A 19122-nucleotide genomic window follows, 5' to 3' on the forward strand; every position below is an offset into this window, starting at 1 on the left:
TGGCCTCCTTCTGCACTGTAAATTCTATGAGTGCCAATTAGTTCTGGTCACCACAAACAAGGACCAAGAGAAAACAGCACTTGGGGAGGTGTTGTCAACTAGGCAATTGAAGGCTCCTGGGTAGTTGATCTATGGCCAGGCTGGCACCCTGGCACTGCTGGAGCCACCCGGACATCTTGGTACCACCAGCCTAGACCCCTGGCAGTGCCACCTGGGAACCCGGGCATTGCCACCCCTATGCCACCCTGGCTTTGCCATGTGGGCACCCTTGCAATGCTAGGGTGGCACTGCCAAGGTGCCAGGCTGGAAGTTGCAAGGTGCTCGGGGGGCTAGGGGAGTGCTAGGATGCCACTCTGCCCTATCCATGTTCACACAGGGAACTCCAATGGCCTGGAAAGCCCCCAGATGCTGCTGCACATGGACCAGTACTAAACAATGCCCTGGCGAGGTCTGTCAGGTATGGCTGTTGAGTCCTGGGTGCTGGAAGAATCTGGCAAGTGCATATTTAAATCTGCCTAATGGCTTATTTAGATATAGAACAGTATAGCACAGAACAGGCCCTTCAGCCCTCAATGTTGTGCCGAGCAATGATCACCCTACTCAAACCCACGTATCCACCCTATACCCGTAACCCAACAACCCCCCCCTTAACCTTACTTTTTAGGACACTACGGGCAATTTATCATGGCCAATCCACCTAACCTGCACATCTTTGGACTGTGGGAGGAAACCGGAGCACCCGGAGGAAACCCACGCACACACGGGGAGGACGTGCAGACTCCGCACAGACAGTGACCCAGCCGGGAATCGAACCTGGGACCCTGGAGCTGTGAAGCATTTATGCTAACCACCATGCTACCATGCTTCCCGATATGCTGATCTGGATCTCGCCCAGCGAAGGCGGATCAGGATCATACGTTTTGAGTGTCATGAATCTCATAAGAGTCTTCTCATGAGATTCAACGGCCACGTCCCAACACCAAGTCGGACTCAACGGGGCCGCTAAATGGCACCATCCCACAGCAGAACATTCAGCTGCACCAAAAGAGCAGCAGACATATGTGCAGCCTGCTGAGAATATTTAAGTTTTTAACACCCAACGCACCCCCCCACTGCCACACATCCCGGCATTTCCTGCCTGCTGTTGGTAAGGGTAATATGGGTGGTGTGGGTAAGGCTACTATCAACACCATAGTGTCTAGGCAAATGTGCCCACGCTCACTTAAATTATACTAGAGAAGCTGGGGTTCTTCTCAGAGAAGGGAGATTTAAGGGGAGATTCAATAATGATGTTCAAAATCAACTCGCAAATTCCACAAGAAAGTTGCAAGGGATATTTGTAGGAATGTGAGGAAAGAACAGGGGACTGGGCTATTTAGATAGTCTTTTCAGCTTTGATGTAAAGGCATGAAGGGCTACTTGGCACTATTCTGAGGTGTGTGATTTTATCATTCTATAATGAAAAATAGCTGCTTGAGTAGGATATCGTTGGCTGCTCTATTCATTGGATTGTATCTCAGCAATTAGTTCTGGGCGGTGGAAGGGAAAGATCTTCAACTGCGGACATCTTCTATATGAATGCTGGAAATCCGATCCAACACAATGAAAAGAGAGAATTAATATTCCTCTCTTTTGTTATTGGTGAGAGGGCAGCCCAGTAGCCCATTGAGAAACTGATATACCCTTTTCAGATGTTGGAGATAAATTTAATTATCATTACTGATTAAGTTGGCCATTTGAATTTGATGCTTACAGTATGAACTCATTGGCTTCTTGATCATTTCAAACAAAGATGTTCAGTTAACTTTAAGTGATTATTCTTTCAGGTAACATTTACATAAAAATCTAACCAATCGGGGGATCTTAATTGTTGTATTTTGCTCTTTTAGGTTCCTGAGTGCAATGCTGGAGCATTTGAATCGCAATCACATAGTAAAACTGAGTGAAGATGATGTACAAATCATCAGCCAGAGTTTTGGAAATTTGAGTGAGGCAAACTTCTTTGAGAATGTCCAAGGAATACAGGTCATTTCAAAAGTTATTCTGGAGAATATACCTCTCTGGATGAACAAGTACTACAGCAGTGCACCAAATGAAACATCTTCGATAATTCATGCATTACTTGAACTTACTCAAACAAGTAGCATCAGTTCATTTATTTACAAACTAAAGGTTTTCATGAATCAGTGGTCAAACTCACCACAATTTAAGGAAATAATGAACATTTTACTCAGTGTGTTACAAAAGGAATTACCAAAGTTCATAATCACCAACCCGTTCCAAAGTACAATTGACAGATTTAATGGCATATGGTCCAGTTTGCAGCAGCTTCTCAATCACAATTCTGCAGAAACTCAAAGAAAAAGTCTAAATTTCTTCTGGAATTTCATGTCTGCAATATGGATAGGATCAACCAACGGCAATGTAGATTATCTTGATGTTTCTAAAATGTTTCTGCATTATTTGAATAATATTGGTCTCCTGTCTGAGGAACAACTTTCATCAGTCGTGAATGCCACCAATGGCTTAAGAAATGCTTCAAAATTTGATAATTCTCAGCTGCAAGCTATGGAACTACAGTTGTTCAAGCTTTTGGAATCAATTGCCAAAGAAAATAATACAGATCATCTGAAGTCATCTTATCGTATCATTCGTGCAGTCTCACAATTATCAAATATGACTGAGCTCTCATCATTGGTAGCTGCTGTCAATAATATTTCTGAAACCATTTCCACTTATTTTGAACAGTTTAGCTCTGAAGACATCGGCAAGGCCCTTGAATCAATTTCAGACATCGTTGTTGTTTATCACAATATGACAAAGGGAGACTTTGCAGAAAATCTATTGGATCTTTTTCTGTATGTACAGTCAAAAATTGAACCATACACAGAAATTTCAGGATCAGAACTACAACAGTTAAATGAGACAATTGCAATACTCACAGATGCTTTCCTCAATAATAAAAACAATATAAGTTGTTTGATGTTACAAGCATTGCAGTCTTCATCTGTCCCTATTTCTGATACTTGGTTGAGAAAATATTGTTCCTTGCATAATACTGGAAGAAAAATCCGTTCAGTAGAGGCTGCTTCTAATTCACAATCAAGCCAGAATCTATACAGATCTTTGGTAGACCAAATGATCAATAGCTTAATGGATACAGATCACAAAATTACATTATCCTCTTTGTCATGTACAGCAGATTTGTATCTGTCATGGACTCAAATTATAAAAGAGGTAGCAGTACAGTTAAACTTGGATGTTCAAGTAGTTAACTACCTTCAGATTGGTTTGAAAGAGTTGTCACAAGAACTGAATAGAACATCAGTATGTACCAAACAATTGATGATGAATAATAGCACAGCAGCATTGAAAATCTTCCTGCAGAACATTACTTCAACAAATGGCTTTAACCTTCAGAGTTTGTACCAATTACGCATTGATCACTTCATCAACTTACATCACGCAGTGGGTACATTTAATATTCCAGTGGATAACAAAATGCTTCAACAACTTGTCGTGGTTGTGGAGAATGTCCTTGGTTTATTGCAGGATGTCAACTTTGATCATATGAACATTTCCAAATTCATAGATACCCTTCGACCTATGTGGTCATTGCATGACCCTCAGCATGAAAAACTCTATTCAATCCTCCATACCGTTGCAAACTCAAACTCCATTAATCTGCAAAGTATCAAAGTGGTGTTCAGAGAAATTCTTTTATTCTACAATAACAGCTTTAACATTTATAATCTTGATCACTCCATCCAATCTTTGAAAGAGGTCTTGAATTTGATTGTAGCAAATGAGAATAGTGGAGGCCAGTTCCCATACAAAACTTTGGTTGTGTTAATTAAACAACTAATCCATTCTGAAAACCCAAATACAGGAGAAGAAAATTGGGGAAATCTGCTGCAGTGGCTATATATACTGACACATACAGATCTATCTGACACATCACTCTCATCTCTGTCAGCCATAAGTACCATTCCGATCTTTGGAATGAACATATCTGAAATGGACAACGTTATTCGGAAAACTGAAGAAGCAATTTTAAAAGTGCAAAACCTGACAGAAGAGTTCCATGGTCGAAATGCATCTGATGTTTTTTACTATGAAGTGATTGCAGTATTGGAAATGATTTTTCCTGATTCTTGTTCTTACAAAAATAAAAGCATTCAAATTCTCAGAATGTCCATTAAATTAGCTTACAATATCTACAACGATGAAAACATGTCAAATGACTTAATAGAACAGTTAATGAAACAAGTGCGAAGCATGGCCAATGGCAGTGCAACAGCAGAAGAGCTATTTGGTCATCTCAACAAACTGATCAATGGAAACCGAAACTTAAGCCAGTGGTATTCTATAGATTCTGCCAAACTTCTATCTGAACAGATTCAAACACTCACAGCCATTTTGACTTCAGACCAGAACATTCAGCAATTCTCACTGCTTCTTCATAAATTAATTCTTCAGATGAATCAAAGTGCGTTCATAAATTTGGGGCCAGAGAAAATTTCTAATATGTTATTTGGCACTTTGGATATCATTCTCCATTTCAATAAAGGAACTGTATACAATCTGTCTATGACTGAAACCATCAGCATGTTATTCTCTAAAGCTGTAGTTGTTAGTTCAGAACAAGACATGAACACACAGAATATTAAGTTGAAGCAATTGTTTAATGAAACAGTGCAGTTCACAGAGAGATTAGATGAAATGCGTAAAACAAAATGTGAGCCGAATCTAATAATGATACAAGCAAGTGAATCATTTTATCTGCTAATTGAGTATATAAATAACATAACTCTCAACAATATCTCAATTGTAGAGAAACAATTGAATACATTTACAAATGGTTTGGAGAGATTTCCACTGTCAGACATTGAGTGTGCTGTAGATGCTGTGAACTTTACTCATGCTTTCCTGATGACAATGCAGCAGATTGTAGGCAATGCCAGAACCAGTGACACTGAACAATTTTTACAGTTTGTACCATCAGCCTCTCGTGTTCTTCACAGTGTTTCAGAAATGATGAAAGTTCGCAATGATACAACAGTGGCTGTAGATGTTTTCATTTTATTGAAGAATGAAAGTTCATATTTAGCAGAAATCCTGAACAGTTATAATTACGTTGTTGTCCAGGAGGTTCTCAGAATGACTGACAATCTAACTGGATGTTTCACATTGGAGACAAATCCCACGTCAAGAGACTACTTCCAGCAGTTGTTGTTCTGCTTAGATTCATTTTCTAAAATTCTTGAGCTGATTGAGGTACCTCAGGAAATTACAGAGGAACTTAAAGGTTTTGGTGAAATAATACAATTCTTTTCTCCTTTTGTAAACAAAAGCTACACTCAAGACTTGGAAATTTACTCTGTACTCAACATTACACGCTTCGCTTTACAACATTTAAACTCAATAAATGCAATTCACAGTCAACTACGCCTGTTGAAAATGGATCTTCAAAACATGCTTAATACCACGGTCCACGGTGGTTCAAGTAACGGACAAGCTGTGTCCAGCCTAAATGAACTGATAGCCTTTGTGGGAAATGTCACATTAACATATAACTCAAGACGTGATAATGGCACCTTGAACAATCCACTTCGACTTGATGTAATAATTCAAACTGCACAAGTAGTCAGAGAATATGTGGCATTTTTGAATAAGGTATCATTACCATCTGTGTCTGTCATTGATGGGGCTGAAATATTCATTCAATCACTTGCTAACAGCCTAACAAGGATCAATTATACTGGACCCAATGTGCTTTCTGTTCCCTGGACTTCCCTTTTCAATGATAAACTTGTACACAGGATGCTTTCTCTTTTACTTGGTAATTTTGCTCAGCAAATCTCAAATAATCAAGTCCCGATCAACTTGACAGAAAATATCACCTATACGATGTACAAACTCACAACCACCTTGATGTCAACTAGAGAAATGCATACCATAATTAGCTACTTGGAGCAATTGAACAGTGATCTTACAAGATTCTTTAAAAAAGTGGCCGCCACTGGAAAATCAGATGCCATCTTGAATTTTTTAACAAAAGCGACAAAAACGTTGAAACTTTTACCAGACCTTCAAAACAAGACTGAGATTCTGAATGCAATCAAGACAACTTTATTAGAAATTGGAAATGAGCATTTTCCACAAGCTCTTGTTGTCATTCCTGATGGAGTTGCCCTAATACAGGATCTTACCACCATGAATGTGAGTGAAGCATTGTATGCAGTTTACATGTTTGGATTGGCCCATTCAGCAAAGGGATTAGAGTTCAATCAAGGAAACCAGACTGAACTTAATGAGAAGATTATTCGATTAATGCAGGTAGTTTCTAATATGACTGATTCCTCACAGATATCACAATGCTTGCCTGTGGCTATTTGTAAGCTACTGTCAGAAGAAACAACTGATGATGATGGTCTCTTTTTAAAAGCCTGTAACCTCAAGGTGAACCAAAGCCTCAGTACAGCTTTTGCATTGGCAGTTGATATCAAACACCTTCTTGAAGGTGTTCTCCAAGGGACTGCAAAAGTAGAATGCTCAGGAAGCACTGTTTTCAGAAAGATAATTCAACAAACAGGTTGTCTTTTTCGACAGTATGAAGTATGGAATGCGTTTTTGCTCAGGATATCCCAGATATATGGTTTGAAGTGCCCAGTTCTAATAAATATGCAAGAAATTTGGAATAAATTCTCATACGTCATAGTTTCCACCAGTGAAGACAGCTTAAATTGTCCTATTGCCCAGTTAAGACAAGGATCTGATGTACTGTTAGACTTGATTGGTAATCTGACTTTAGCAAACACATCTACTGAGCCAATCATTAAGTTCCTCTCTGATGTAAGTGACATGTATATAATGATGAGTGGGAACAATGCGGAAACTATACACAGCACTCTTAAAGTTTTAACTAGTTATTTAAAGAATGCAACTAAAAATGTACTGACATCCTCAGATTCTAAAACGCACATCTCAACATTGGTTTCTGCTGTCCAGTCATTACTTTCAATCTCAAATGAGAAAAACGAACCCCTGTATTCAGTACTAAATGATTTACTGGATGTACTTAATGGTAATGCAATTGACGTTTTGGAGACACTGTCAACAGATATGGACAAGATATTCAATGGCACAGTAAGGAATCTTGACATGAAAGATCTACTACCGGCTATAAAACAAGTGATCAATTTCTTAAGAAATATAACAACAGGTGGTTCAATTGAAGGTAATGTGTGGCAACTTAACAAAACATTGAATCACGTGGAGAAAGTTCTGGACCTAATGCAACTAATATCCAAATTTACAGACAAAAACTATAATAAAATACTGAACATCATCAGCTATTTGTTAAAAGATCTAAATTTCCCAGAAGAAACTACCCCAATACTTGAAAGCATGATAACGTATGCCCCTCTGATGAGCAATATTTCACAGTTACTAATGAAGCAAATGAACTCTGCTGCATCTGTCCTTGAGGTCTATCAAAAACTGTTCCCCTACATCACGGCTACAATTTCCAAAGTATACTCCAACCAAAGTTCTTCTGCATTGCAACTTCTAAGTGATTTAGTTTTGGAAGTTTACTCACATCAGAATATGTCATCTGAAATTCAGCGAGCACTGATGAACAGGATCGTTCGTGTTCTAAATAAAATGCTGCCAGAAAACAGTCAGACAGCTATAAATACCATGCATGTATTCAGTAATGCTTTCTTGGAGTTCCTAGAGAATGACGTTAATGGAAGAGTTGACGCCACTAAAATCAGAAATGCGGCAGTGAACTTGATGAAAGTGTTTGAAGAGTTTCTTGGTGAAGTTCAAGTGTCCAGTCCTATTAAGGAGGCTACAGCTGATGTTTCTAAAATTGTCAAAATACTTTCAAAAATGGTTGAGGAGTCAAACAGAACAGTCAACTACACAAGGTAAATGGGGTTAGATTTGCTTAATGCCCTTTTTCAGTATTGTATAATTAACGTTGTGTATGATTTTCAGTGGTAAACTCAGTGTGAATAGGGGATAGAAAAAATTACAGTTAGAAGTGCTATTTTCTGACAACTGATTAAGCACATTTGAAAATATTAGAGCACTTGTTTCAATTTTTGATATTGTTAGGAGCAATATATAACTTAAGTTAAATTTCTATTTATGTGTGTTAAGAAAGGTGGAGGTTTCAGTTTCATTGAGATTCTTTTGTTGGCTTGATGCCAGGAGATCTGTAGGGCCTCTTAGCAAAAAGTTCAGGCTTTCTGGATTTGTTTATATGTATGCATTTTTAATGCTTTTTTTTAGAACCATTGAAGTGAAGAGATGGGGTTACAAAGGGGTTAGTAGTTTAGTGATTTTTGAAAAAAAAACAATGTCGAAAAAACTGTGCTGTTGCATAGTGACAGGGGTCCAGTGAGAGAGAGAGAGAGAGACACACACACATGGAAAGACAGATGAGAGCTGCACGGTTCAATTCCTGTAACAGCCGCCGGAATGTGGCGACTAGGGGCTTTTCACAGTAACTTCATTTGAAGCCTACTTGTGACAATAAGTGATTTTCATTTTCATTCAGAGTGTGTCTATCAGAGTGGGAAGAGGAGAGTTCCAAGTTCTCTAGTAAGATATACTGCAAGGTGGCAAGGAGACTGAGTTTGGGGAACTGGTCCCTGCTCTGCACTTGAAGTCATTGTGCATTTAGAGTGCAGTTTGGGGTATCTCAAGGAGCGATACGAGCTGATAAAATGCATCTAGTGAATGCAGAGAAATCCACTGGAAGAAAACCATTTGCAACTTGGCCAGCCGAAGCAGGGAAACGTGGTGTTAAGATCATGGTAGTTCTTCATTGGGATTTGTGTCTGTAAGGGTATAGATGGAATAAAAATTAGTGTGATTTTGAATCTTTTTTTAAAAACAAATACATTCATGAGATGGAGGCATCACTGGGGAGGCCAACATTTATTGCCCATCCTAATTTCTGTTCAGAAGGTAATGGTGAGCTGCATTTTTTAACTGCTGCATCCATGTGGCACATCCAAAGTGCTGTTAGGAAGGGAATTCCAGAATTTTGACCATGCGACAGGGAAGGAACGGCAATATATTTCCAAGTCAGGGGGGTGAGTGGTTTGGTGGAAATTCCAAGTGGTGCTCCCATGTGTCTGCTGCTCTTGTCCTTCTACATAGTAGTGGTTGTAGGTTTCGAAGGTGCGACCTAAGGAGCTCGGTGAGTTCCAGTATTGCATCTTATAGATGTTATACACACCACCACTGTTCATTGGTTGTGGAAGGGATGCCTGTCAAGTGGGCGACTTTATCCTGGATGGTATCAAGCTTCTTGAGTGTTGTTGGAGCTGCATTCATCCAGGCACATGGAGAATATTCCATCACAATTCTGATTTGTGCCTTGCAGATGGTGCACAGGCTTTGGGGAATCAGGAGGTTAGTTACTCACCATAGGATTCCTGGCTTCTGACCTGCTCTTGTAGCTACAATATTTATATAGCTAGTCCAGTTCAGTTTCTGATTAATGGTAAGCCCCCCAGGATGTTGATAGTGCGGGATTTATTGATTGTAATGCCACCGAATGTCAAGTACGAAGGTGCACAAATGTTAGTTGCAACTTGTTAGCCCAAGACTGGATATTATCCAGGTCTTAATGCAGTTGGACATGAACTGCTTCAGTATCTGAGGAGTTGCGAATTGTGCCGATCATTGTGCAGTCGTCAGTTATTGACTGAGAAATACAGTCCAAAGTGTTAGCTGTCAATTGTCTAATTATGATAGATACATCTTGTCTTAAAGTTATTCGCCACTATGTCTGAAATGCTTTGTTCTATTCACTGACCAATAAAAAAAAATCCTCCTGTCATTTCTGCATAGCTGTAATCTTAGCTGCCTGAGCCATTTCTCAATGTGACAAAATCCATCTGCCGAGCTGCAAATTGCATCTGCGCTGAGGGGAAAACATAGCCCTTTAATTGTGAAAGCAAGCCCATAAAATTTGGTTGCAAAGCCTTAGAATATTCCAGGTGGCCATTTTAGATTCAAAATGGCATTCGCAATGTTCACTCACACTATTGATGTGGGTGCGCAGGACATCATTCTGGGTAAGAGGTTAGTGTAGGTGCTGAAAGTGTGTTCTGGAATCATGCGGAGTAGGCAGATCGCACCAACAATTAGCGTGTAACACTGCTTCATCTCTAACACTAGCATTGTCTACCTGAATTTCCCTTAACCCTGCACATCTGTTTAGCACAGGGCTAAATCGCTGGCTTTTAAAGCAGACCAAGCAGGCCAGCAGCACGGTTCGATTCCCGTAACAGCCTCCCCGAACAGGCGCTGGAATGTGGCGACTAGGGGCTTTTCACAGTAACTTCATTTGAAGCCTACTCGTGCCAATAAGCGATTTTCATTTCATTTTTTTCATTTCACATCTAAATATACACACAGCGACAGGAAGGACAACCTGCTACTCAGTGCATCATGCAGGTCAATGTCCAGTTTCCTGGAAGCAGTTATGATGCCTTTATTCTGTACCAATCCACTGTACCATCATTATTTGACCCACTAGAAGAATCAAGAGGATGGTTACTTTAGCTTTTAACCAGCTGCTTTCTTCATTTTTGTTCATGTTATTTAAATATATAAATGCAAACATCAATTAATAATAACCTGTGTAATAATCTGGAATAAAATGTCAATAGGGTAGCTTTTCTTAAACGAGTGAGATTTTTACTAAGTATTCAAGCTAGACCACTTAGCGTTTCTGTTGGCATTGAAAATGTTATACTCTGATGATGATAATTTGAAATCACCACTCCCCTCCTGAGTTTATAATGTGGTAGGACAAAAATCATTGCTGACTCCTTTCTGTTATTCTCTTTTCTTTAAGAATGGCGGAGATGTGTCAATTTCATTGGTTCAATGAGACAGTAGGACATGGCTATAGCATGGTTCTGTATGAGTTAAAGATGCTGAATCACTTTTCAGGTAAAATACTTTTGTAATATTCAGCATTTTTATTAAATCAATAAATGTGAATCATATTTCTTTTTGCTTACGTAATATGCATTTATGTACACTCTTATTTTAATACTGCTCTTTCTGGTTTGTGTTTGTAATGTTGAAGTGCGTGAATGAGCTGGATTTTGAATAAGTGAATTTATTCTTTCTTATTTTTTATCAAGTTGTACGGTAGGTTTAATCAACTAGATGTTTTCTTCCTATCTATCATTTCCGTATGTTTATATATTCATAAGCAGTGCTGTTGTTGAGGTGCACAGCCACATGACAGTGCAGCAACCCAGCAACTCAAAAGTCCCCACATAGGTTGCGCACAAGTAAATGCCTTTAAATTATCCTGTAGGTGCAGCCACAAAAAATAATTAAAGGGTTTTACACTTAAATAAATTGCCCGTACATTTGATTGAAGTGAAAAAGGTCAATTCATCTGTAAAACATATTTCCTAGTTCATTCTAGAACATTTCATCAAATTGTTTCTGGAAACAACACATAAGGGGCGGGATTCTCCCCTACCCGGCGTGACGGGGGGTCCCGGCGTAGGGGAGTGGCGCCAACCTCTCCGGGGTCGGGTCTCCCCAAAGGTGGGGAAATCTTCGCACCTTTGGGGGCTAGCCCCGCGCTGGAGCGGTTGACACCAGAAGACTGGCGCAAAAAACCGGCGCCCCCGGCAGCGGGGTTGGCCGAAAGGCTTTCGCCGGTCGGCGCATGCGCGATGTGGGTTTCTCTTCCGTTTCCGCCATGGCGGAGGCCGTGGCAGCCGCAGAAGAGAAAGAGTGCACCCAGTGCACTGGCCCGGAGTCTGAGCGGGGGGCCCCGATCGCGGGCCTGGCCACTGTGGGGGCACCCCCCCGGAGTCCGATCGCCCCCCGCCCCCCCCAGGACCCCGGGAGCCCGCTCGCGCCGCCGCCACCAGAGGTGGTTCAAACCTCGGCGGCGGGAGAGGCCTCCCAGCGGCGGGACTTCGGCCCATTGCGGGCCGGAGAATCGCCGCAGGGGCCTCGCCGATCAGAGTGGCGAGATTCCCACCCCGCCACTTCCCGGGTGGCGGAGAATCTCTGCCACGGAGGGGGCCGGATTTTCTGCGGCCCCAGTCGATTCTCCGACCCTGCTGGGGGTCGGAGAATTTCGCCCCAGGTATTACTTCAGTAGCATCAAATGTAAAACCTGAAGCTGTATTTTACAGGAGACTTTTTCACACCTCTAGTCCCCTACACGTATGCCCCCACCAGTCAGCTCTCCCTCTCAAAGGGAAAAGTAGCCTCTGGTCAACTGGGACTTTGGGACTTTACTTGGGGGCAGCACAACAGCACAGTGGTGAGCACTGCTGCCTCACTGTGCCTGGGTCCCGGATTCAATTCTGGTCTTGGGTGACTGTCTGTGGAGTTTACACGTTCTCCCCATGTCTGTGTGGGTATCCTCCAGGTGCTCTGGTTTCCTCCACAGTCCAAAGATGCGCAGGTTAGGTGTATTGACCATGCTAAATTGCCCTAGTGTCCAAGGATGTGCAGGTTAAGTGGGGTTATGGAGTCATGGGATGGAGGGGTAGGGAGGGGAGTGGGCCTCGGTAGGGTGGTTCTTTCAGAGGATTGGTGATGGGCCAAATGGTCTCCTGCACTAGAGGTATTCTATGGTTCTATTCTATGGTTCTATGGGATAAACTGCTTTGTTTTACAGAACAAATGTATTTTGTCAATGATGTCATCTGTGCACAGAAGAACTGTATGCAGCATTTTTCAGGAAACTTAATTCATGCTCTGACTGAACTGTGTAACTACACTACTGACTTGAAACAGGTTAGTCACTACTCTGTTTTTGTCTGATTTATTTATTTAAGCAATTAGACTAATGATGGATCTAACAGAATTTTGTACCAAGGAATTTGTACTTAGTTGAATCTAATCGACCCAGCATTTTAGCTTTACAATTTTATATGATGTATAGGTTTGCACATTAGAGTTAATTGAATCCAAGATGAAACAAATTTGCCATTATGGGCAACTTAATGTACTTTTTTGTCTGCATCTACTTGCATCTACTTGCTGGCTATCAAAAAAAAGTATCTTTATAGGTTCTTAAGCAAATAGAAGCTGTCAATTTGTTTTCTTCCTACACTGTTATGATTTGGAACATCCTTTTCATCATATTCCATGGACTAAAAATTTTCATGACATCCATTTTGAATTCTAATAATGTGATTCAGAGTTGTATTAGCAACTAGATATAGAAAATAGCCAAATTAAATACATCAGTATATCATAATATACTTTTTATTAAGTACTGAAGCTGAGGTGAGTCAAGTACAAGGAATCCCTTGTGTACTAATATAAAGAAATTTCATTATTTGTGTTGGATAGTATTGCATAGCATCCCTACAGTGCAGAAGGAGGCCATTCGGCCCATCAAGTGTGCACCGATTCTCTGAAAGAGCACCCCACCTCAACCCACTTCCTCACCCTTTCCCCATAACTCCACCTAACCTTTGGGGCAATTTAGCATGGCCAATCCACTTAACCTGCACATCTTTGGATTGTGGGGGGAAACTGGAGCACTCGGAGGAAACCCACGCAGAGGAAGTGCAAACTCCGCACAATTTGTGACCCAAGGGGGGAATCGAACCTGGATCCCTAGTCCTGTGAGGTAACTGTGATTTATTTCAATAGAGGATGTGCAAGCCCCAAAGATAACAGTCTGGAGGATTCCGCCTGATAGTGTCAAGTGGTCATTGACCGTTTTTGTTTTGGGAGGAGTCTTGGGAGAGTGGGGTATTGAGGGGGAGGGTGGGGAAACACATCCAATTTCTGCTGCAATCTCTCCCCAGGCTTGTTTGGCCAGATTAAGGGGTCTCTTCTTTGTGTCTGTTTGGAGGAGATAGTGCCGCCTTGCCATAGGAGCACGATCTGCAGAAAGGCATTGTTAAACTGTGGTAATGGTTGATTTTTTTCCCTCTGCTATGGTGGCAGCAGCATCCCAGTCCATTCCTTGTGTTTTCAGGTGTGTCACATCGGTGTTGGGATCTTCAGCACTGTATCTGAGGCAATCCTGAACAACAAAGCAAGGTCCATGCGGGAACATCCCTTTAAATGTGGCGCTAGCACCCACCTTTCAGTCATGTGACATCACCAGCAGTACATCACTCGCTCACTCACTCATTCATCACCCCTCCACTCATTCACTCACTTATTCGTTCATATTATCCACTCACTCACACTCATTCATTCACAAGTCTACTCGCTCGCTCACTCATTCATTCACTCGTCTAATTGCTCGCTCACTCATTCATTCATCCGTCTACTCGCCCTCTCACTCATTCATTCATCCATTCACTCACTCACTCACTGATTCATCCATCTACTCGCTCACTCACTCATTAATTCACATATCCACTCGCTCACTCACTCATTCATTCACCCGTCTACTTGCTCACTCACTCATTCACATATCCACTCACTCACTCACTCACTCCTCACTCACTCGCTCACTCACTCATTCACATATCCACTCCCTCACTCATTCATTCACCCATCCACTTGCTCACTCACTCATTCGGTCATCCATCCACTCACTCACTCACTCACTCATTAATTCACCCATCCACTTGCTCACTCACTCATTCAGTCATCCATCCACTCGCTCACTCACTCACTCATTCATTCACCCATTCACTCGCTCACTCATTCATTCACATATCCACTCACCCACTCATTCATTCACCCATAAACTCACTCACTTGCTCGCTCACTCATTCATTCACATATGTTCTCACTCACTCATTCACTCACTCAGTCACTCACTACCTCACTCACTCCCTGACTTATTTATGCTTCTGAGCAATTTTACCGGAGATGGGCTCCATAGCTGCCCATCCAACAGAGGTGAGTAGCTGATTCGGCCAGTTAAGGGACCAGTAGATGCAAGTGGCTAATGCTGCCAGAATCTTCTTGGCGATAGACCCTCTTGGCAAATACTGAAATGGCATGTTAATTTGCCAACTCCCAGAATATTCAAACTGTCGGCACACCTCTGACCCATATGGGTCAGAACACAGAAATGGTTCCAAAGTCTGAAAGAGCCCAAGAATGTACTTGCGAAAAGATATCCCTTTTCTCTTTATTATCAAGTGTGTACCGATGTGCTTAGCTTCAGTGGATGTAGTTTATCAAAAACATAATGCCGGATTCTCTGTTTGGGAGACTAAGGCTGTGATTCAGCGGACTCAAGTTAAGGTCCGCTGAACTGTGCGCCGGCTTGCCAGCAGGAAAGAATCCGTGCAGATCGGGGTCACCCTTTACCTGGCAAGGTCCCCTGGGCCCAACCCGTGGCAGTGCCCCTGGCACCCTGTCAGTACCACCTGGACACCCTTGCAGTGTCCGATTGGCACTTTCAGGCTGACAGTGCCAAGTTGCCTGGGTGCCAGGAGGAGTGCCACTGTGCCGCATTGCCCTTTTTCTGACCACCAGCAGGTCTCCAATGGTCCTCCAATGAACCCCACACCCTCAGGTCTGTTGCGACCTGTCCACGTTTGTATGGATCAGTGCTAAACAACGCCCTGGCGAGGTCTCCCAGCCGCAGCCGCTGCATTCTGGGAGCTGGGCGAATACGGCTCATTTAAAAATGCAGATTTGGATCTCGCCCAGTGAGGGAATGAAAACTCCCGGCTCTCCTGACGGCTGGAATGAGAGTGTGTGGTGAGAGGAACGCTTATAAGCAGCTCCAATGTGTCAGGCTCTTTAACGGAAATTGCTGCCTCAGCAAATCTGGTGCCAGTGGGCTGGGAATTGCTTGAAATTCACGTCAGTAGAGAGTTCGCCCATTTGCATTTTCTGAAATTTGTTCCCAGCAGGAACACGGATGCATGTGATTCAGTTCCACGGGAACACATAGGGAAAGATTTAGTGACCCCGTTGTGCCTTGCATGAGCCTGGGTGAATCGAGCCCGAAATCGGACGTCCGGCCAATCACGAGTCACCCATTGCTCCGCACGATATTCTCTGCCTGATCGCAATTCACGCTGCTGGTATTGGGCAGTGGGGAATCCCTCTGCTGCCGGTATTGGGCAGTGGGGAATCCCTCTGCTGCCGGCATTGGGCAGTGGGGAATACCTCTCACGGCCGGCATTGGGCAATGGGGAATACCTCTCACTGCCGGTATTGGGCAGTGGGTAATCCCTCTCGCTGCTGGCATTGGGCAGTGGAGAATCCTTCTCGCTGCCGGCATTGGGCAGTGGAGAATCCTTCTCGCTGCCGGCATTGGGCAGTGGGGAATCCCTCTCACTGCCGGCATTGGGCAGTGGGGAATCCCTCTCACTGCCGGCATTGGGCAGTGGGGAATCCCTCTCACTGCCGGCATTGGGCAGTGGGGAATCCCTCTCGCTGCCGGCATTGGGCAGTGGAGAATCCCTCTCGCTGCCGGCATTGGGCAGTGGAGAATCCCTCTCGCTGCCGGCATTGGGCAGTGGAGAATCCTTCTCGCTGCCGGCATTGGGCAGTGGAGAATCCTTCTCGCTGCCGGCATTGGGCAATGGAGAATCCTTCTCACTGCCGGTATTGGGCAGTGGAGAATCGTTCTCACTGCCGGCATTGGGCAATGGAGAATCCTTCTCACTGCCGGCATTGGGCAGTGGAGAATCCCTCTCGCTGCCGGCATTGGGAAGTGGAGAATCCTCCTCGCTGCCGGCATTGGGCAGTGGAGAATCCTTCTCGCTGCCGGCATTGGGCAGTGGGGAATCCCTCTCGCTGCCGACATTGGGCAGTGGGGAATCCTTCTCGCTGCCGGCATTGGGCAGTGGGGAATCCCTCTCGCTGCCGGTATTGGGCAGTGGGGAATCCTTCTCACTGCCGGCATTGGGCAGTGGAGAATCCTTCTCGCTGCCGGCATTGGGAAGTGGAGAATCCTCCTCGCTGCCGGCATTGGCAATGCGGAATCCTTCTTGCTGCCAGCATTGGGCAGTGGAGAATCCTTCTCGCTGCCGGCATTGGGCAGTGGAGAATCCCTCTCGCTGCCGACATTGGGCAGTGGGGAATCCTTCTCACTGCCGGCATTGGGCAGTGGGGAATCCTTCTCACTGCCGGCATTGGGCAGTGGAGAATCCTTCTCGCTGCCGACATTGGGCAGTGGGGAATCATTCTCACTGCCGGCATTGGGCAGTGGTGAATCCTTCTTGCTGCCGGCATTGGGCAACGGGGAATCCTTCTCGCTGCCGGCATTGGGCAGTGGAGAATCCTTCTCGCTGCCGGCATTGGACAGTGGGGAATCATTCTCACTGCCGGCATTGGGCAGTGGAGAATCCCTCTCACTGCCGGCATTGGACAGTGGGGAATCATTCTCACTGCCGGCATTGGGCAGTGGGGAATCCTTCTCGCTGCCGGCATTGGGCAGTGGAGAATCCCTCTCACTGCCGGCATTGGACAGTGGGGAATCATTCACACTGCCGGCATTGGGCAGTGGGGAATCCCTCTCGCTGCCGGCATTGGGCAGTGGAGAATCCTTCTCTCTGCCGGCATTGGGCAGTGGTGAATCTTTCTCACTGCCGGCATTGGGCAGTGGGGAATCCTTCTCGCTGCCGGCATTGGGCAATGGGGAACCCTTCTCACTGCCGGCATTGGGCAGTGGAGAATCCCTCTCACTGCCGGCATTGGACAGTGGGGAATCATTCTCACTGCCGGCATTGGGCAGTGGGGAATCCCTCTCGCTGCCGGCATTGGGCAGTGGAGAATCCTTCTCGCTGCCGGCATTGGGCAGTGGGGAATCCCTCTCGCTGCCGGCATTGGGCAGTGGAGAATCCTTCTCGCTGCCGGCATTGGGCAGTGGGGAATCTTTCTCACTGCCGGCATTGGGCAGTGGGGAATCCTTCTCGCTGCCGGCATTGGGCAATGGGGAACCCTTCTCACTGCCGGCATTGGGCAGTGAGGAATCCCTCTCACTGCCGGCATTGGGCAGTGGGGAATCTTTCTCACTGCCGGCATTGGGCAGTGGAGAATCCTTCTCGCTGCCGGCATTGGGCAGTGAGGAATCCCTCTCACTGCCGGCATTGGGCAGTGGGGAATCTTTCTCACTGCCGGCATTGGGCAATGGAGAATCCAGCCCATTGAAATTATGCAGAAAGCAGGAAGGGTTATTGGAAAATGAAAATGTGTTTCTATTTTTACAATACTATCTCTTCAGAATGTGGTCAATGTGTGATTTTAACACTATTGTTTCACGGTTCATTTGTTGCTCCAGCAGGGCCTGTGACAATATCAATGTTGATTTTTTGTGAAAACTACTGGGATTGATTTTGTTGAATTATGTTGCTATTTCCCGTATAGATGTTGAGAGAAACATTCACTTTCCCACTCCGGAAAGACTGTGTGGGATATTTTAATATCCTTGCGCAAACTCAAGTTGCTATGAACCGGACAATGCATGGAATTGGTTATGCAGTGCACAACACAAACTGCAATTGTGAGTTGACTTCATCAATGAGTGAGCAACTATATGAAAGGTAACTTTTAAATCTAATTGTTATATTTTAAGTAGTTACAGTTCTATCCAACCTGTAAAATGCATAATTTCACTTAGATAGAGATGGTCATACGCATACCAAGCTGGCCTTCTGCATCCAGGTTCAATGTCAGTAGTCTTTGTAGCTGGTTTAATTGATCTGCTCCGTCGTAGGCACTTTTTACATAACAACTTGACAGTAATTTGCATTTCTCTGTGAACGAGAAGGGTTTTTTCCTACATTCTATTAAATTAACATTAAGACATGAGAATACACAAGAGTCTATTGTATTGTTGCAAACAATTGTAAAATATAAATTTGGGCAGCAAGGTAGCATGGTGGTTAGCATAAATGCTTCACAGCTCCAGGGTCCCAGGTTCGATTCCCGGCTGGGTCACTGTCTGTGTGGAGTCTGCACGTCCTCCCCCTGTGTGCGTGGGTTTCCTCCGGGTGCTCCGGTTTCCTCCCACAGTCCAAAGATGTGCGGGTTAGGTGGATTGGCCATGCTAAATTGCCCGTAGTGTCCTAATATAAAGTAAGGTTAAGGGGGGGGGTTGTTGGGTTACGGGTATAGGGTGGATACGTGGGTTTGAGTGGGGTGATCATGGCTCGGCACAACATT

The 19122-nt window shown here is 44.0% G+C and overlaps 1 protein-coding gene across 1 annotated transcript in view; it reads left to right on the plus strand.

Annotated features, from left to right (window-relative positions):
• The window catches only part of LOC119965683 (ATP-binding cassette sub-family A member 13-like), a 398370-nt gene that overhangs the window by 154217 nt on the left and 225031 nt on the right, over positions 1–19122 (plus strand). The window contains exons 17-20 of the mRNA XM_038796446.1: positions 1890–7937; positions 10889–10986; positions 12695–12813; positions 18325–18500. Coding sequence (XP_038652374.1) covers positions 1890–7937; positions 10889–10986; positions 12695–12813; positions 18325–18500 — 6441 coding nt within the window. The remainder of the gene's footprint in view (positions 1–1889; positions 7938–10888; positions 10987–12694; positions 12814–18324; positions 18501–19122) is intronic.

The sequence above is a fragment of the Scyliorhinus canicula genome, chromosome 5, assembly GCF_902713615.1.
Source record: "Scyliorhinus canicula chromosome 5, sScyCan1.1, whole genome shotgun sequence".
Lineage (NCBI taxonomy): Eukaryota > Metazoa > Chordata > Chondrichthyes > Carcharhiniformes > Scyliorhinidae > Scyliorhinus > Scyliorhinus canicula.